General features: G+C 42.0%; 1 protein-coding gene across 1 annotated transcript; it reads right to left on the bottom strand.

The window, feature by feature from the left end:
* Positions 1 to 909: 909 nt before the first annotated feature.
* Positions 910 to 3,127, bottom strand: LOC104948718 (transmembrane 9 superfamily member 2-like). Its single transcript, XM_010774974.1, has 4 exons — positions 3,019 to 3,127; positions 2,013 to 2,121; positions 1,594 to 1,726; positions 910 to 1,041 (listed from the first exon to the last, which is right to left on the bottom strand). Exons 1-4 carry the CDS (start codon positions 3,045 to 3,047, stop codon positions 914 to 916), a joined length of 399 nt encoding a protein of 132 aa, XP_010773276.1. The 5' UTR covers positions 3,048 to 3,127; the 3' UTR covers positions 910 to 913.
* Positions 3,128 to 3,562: the final 435 nt, after the last annotated feature.

Genomic DNA, 3,562 nt, shown 5'->3' with positions numbered 1-3,562 from the left:
TCCCTCCTCTGTTGCTCTCCCTGAGGTTTTCTCCCATTTTTCCCTTTAAACTGTGTGTTTCTCCGGAGGTTTTCCTTGTACGATAGAGGGTGTCGTTTTTTCTCATACTGAATATTCTGAACAATCTGTGCTGTTGTATTAGCTTTAAAGCTAGTGGCGGCTGGTGGAAATTATTTTAGGTGGGGCTATTGTAATGGTGAATAAACCACACGGGGAACATTTTGAGAAATTACCCCTTAAATTAAATTGGTTACACTATTTCATCGTTGCTGTTGTATGATTGGTGTTTAGCTACGGTATTTAGCGTCTACAGCACCTCCGCTTTTAGGGTTGACGTAGACCCAAACGTCGCCCGGAGGTCCCCCGGTGTTGTTGCGGGAGCTGCTGCACTAGCTAACGCTCCACTAGCTAACGCTACATTAGCAAAACAAACGCACATTTTATTTGCAAAAGGTGCGGCGGGCTTCAAACACGTTCCCCTCCACTGGTTTCAACCAAGCACTAAATTAGATGTTTTCCAACCAAATACGGTTGAACTGACACTTCCCCATATTAATTTGTAAGTAGATTCGAAGATACATGAGTTTCTGACTGCCGCAAGCTGAAGCTTGGTTGCTAGGTTATTAGCTGGGTGTTCTCCAATAAGGGGCCGGGGGAAACAAAGTTAGTGATTACTGGTTCCATGTTGATTTAATTCAATACAGATTGTTGGGGGAACTGAAAGGCTATTACCGTACTGGTTACTTTGCAGCCCGGACATTTCCCCCAAAACACATTTAGACGCTATCGCAACACAGAAGTACCTTTCAAATCCGATCATTTTTAAGACCTTCTAAATCATATTTAAGATCTTTCTTATTTTTTTGGTCAAATGTAAGACTTTTTAAGACCCCGCGGGAACCCTGTTCCTCTCTCACTTACATTTGTAGAGGCGAGCAGCCACATATCCAGCAGGAGTTCCCAGGAGAACCCAGAGAACCACAGCACAGGTCATCAGAGCGCCTCGGTTTGCTGGAGAGAGGAACCCCAGACAGGCGAAGACTGCAGAGGGGACAGAGAGCATTATTACACGATACAGGAAGTGAGTCAGTTATACAGTAGAGGTCAGGGCATCCGTTCATATTTCAGCTGAACACTCAATCAAGTCAATAAAACAATTGGGACCAAGACATGTACTCAGTGGGACATTTTTCAGTCTAGAAATAAACTTAAACTTGCTCATTTGAAACATATCTGCGACCTTCCTTTTACTGACATTTATTGTCAACCTATCAAAGATAAAAAGTAATACTGAGATATCTGGGGTAAGCTAATAATAGTTGCTGTATTTTTTATTTAATGGGGCCCTATTATCCCCCTTTTCAGGTTCATATTAGGGGTCGGGGGGGGGGTGTTCTGGAGGTAACAGGGATTTTTGCCTCTGCAGACCATTTACATGCACTAAAACCTATAGAACACTACAGGAAAGAGAAAAAGCATTTATGTGCAAAGTGGGGATTTCTTTATAACCGTTTACCACTGTACTGCGATTAATATGATTTTTTTTAAATTCTACTAAACAATCGGTAAGGTAATATACATAAAAAGACATACACAAGGTTATGAAGGTCATGATGAAGATCTGGGTTCCAGAGCCGAGAAAAACCGACAGCAGCATTCCCTTCCTTGGAGGTCGGAAAACATCTCCATGGACCAACTTCCATCCAAACTCCTCCTGAGCATCCTCCTGCAGAACAACACAAGAGAAGAGAGTTAAGATTGACTTTCATTGATCCCCCCGTAGGTGTTATAGCAGCAACAGAATAATATACACAGGGATAAAAAGAATAACATAAAAAACATGTTTTAACAGTATGAATAGAAATAACAAAAAATACATGAGTTAAACTCTGACTGTGAATGTACATATGAGCAGGGTTACATGTGCAGGTAATAGTGCAGGTACACGAGCATTGTGCTGTGTTGCAGTGGTGACTATGAATGGCTACCACACCCCCACAGGTACTACTCACCACAGAGTCCATCTGATTGTATCTGGCAATATCTTTATGCAGAGTCCTCAGCATGATCATGGCTACCATCCCAGACAGGAACAACACGATCACCAACGAGTTCATGATGCTGGGGACAGAAACATAGCAAAGCCAAATGAGTTGTTGCTGTTGCAGGGTATATGCAGGAATCCTGAAGTCAAATGCAAGACCTTTTGTAAGACCCTTTCCATACATTTTAAGACCTCATCGCCACTTGGAGTTTTAACCGGTTACCTTGACGACACACTTTACCTTACATTTACTATATACAGTGATTGTCCTTCCTCGTTATCTTCCAACCATTTGGACGCAAACTTGCATTTCCCCATTACGATGTTGTTTAACAATCTGCGTAAATGGACCTTTGCACGCTTCTTTAAGGCATTTAACCAAAAACACGTTCATTTCGAGAACAGGGAATCAGAAATGATAATGGCTGACTCATTTCCAGGTTTTAGGACTCATTCCTGCACCACTCTACTCCAGGGTGGAGCAATGGTTTGACTGAATCATTATAAAAGGGAGGGACAGACTCTATCATGTTTTTCACATGATGGTGAGGTGTTTTAAAACTAAATAATTATGGCTGAGTTCATTCTTCCCATTGCTGTAAACCTACTTTCACTGAAAGCAGTGGGACTGTTGTGTCTATGGATTAGAAAGAGACACTGCTGTTGTTGAAATACAGTTTCAGGATCTGCTTTGCCGTGATTTAAAGGGTGAATACAAGATAAATAAACGTCTCGAACTGAAGATCATCTTAAATCTAGCTTTCTCACAAAACGTGGGTCAGCCGTTCCACACCTGTCCCTGCAGGCTCTCAAAACATATTACAGATTCATTTTGGGTCAACCACTTTCGTTGTTAATGAACTTCCAAACGATACTGGCAGAAGAAATACAACAAGGGCTCAAAACAACAACTAACTATTGTGAAAACATCATATATGAGCCACAAAATGAGGGTCAGTGTGTGTCAGTCTTACCTGAACCACTGGATGTTGGTGTGAGGCATCGACTCCAGAATGTAGTCCCATCTAGACGCCCAACGTATACTCTTGTCCTCCTAAACACACATACACAAATGCACAAGATGTTAAAGAAGCCCTATTATTTGTTTGGGGGGGGGCATTTCCTGTAGTGTGTTATATGGGTTTGTGTGCATGTAAATAGTCTGCAAAGGAAAAAAATCCTAGATCAACCTAAATATGGGGAAGTTCCATCTGCAGTCTAATTGGAATGCCAATGTCCCTCTCCTGCCCCTCGAGGTAGATCTGCTGTTTGACCCATTCAATCATTTCACTCATGCCTTCTGTCAGGCTTTGCTGCACGCACATTATAAGGTATGTAGATGAATGGATCTAATGCTAAACCAAAGCACAACACTATAGCGAGGACAAATGAAATTCCAAAGCTGAATATGGAGCCTGCAGGATTCAGCTGAGCTGCCACAGAGACAGGTGTGTGTGAGAGGACGATGGTGTGTGTTCAAACTGTTTGTTCACAGTTAACATTTCACTGCTCAATTTG

Source organism: Notothenia coriiceps, unplaced genomic scaffold (genome assembly GCF_000735185.1).
Source record: "Notothenia coriiceps isolate Sejong01 unplaced genomic scaffold, NC01 NC01_scaffold00000198, whole genome shotgun sequence".
NCBI classification, from domain to species: domain Eukaryota; kingdom Metazoa; phylum Chordata; class Actinopteri; order Perciformes; family Nototheniidae; genus Notothenia; species Notothenia coriiceps.
The sequence above is the reverse complement of the archived record's forward strand: the minus strand, read 5'-3'. Positions and strand labels throughout refer to the sequence as shown.

Coding starts and splice junctions, on each gene's coding strand:
- LOC104948718 (XM_010774974.1), bottom strand. CDS start 3,047: ATGCCTCACACCAACATCCAGTGGTTCAG. Junction 2,122..3,018: donor ACCAACATCCAGTGGTTCAG/GTAAGACTGACA, acceptor TTCTGTCCCCAG/CATCATGAACTCGTTGGTGA. Junction 1,727..2,012: donor ACAATCAGATGGACTCTGTG/GTGAGTAGTACC, acceptor GTTGTTCTGCAG/GAGGATGCTCAGGAGGAGTT.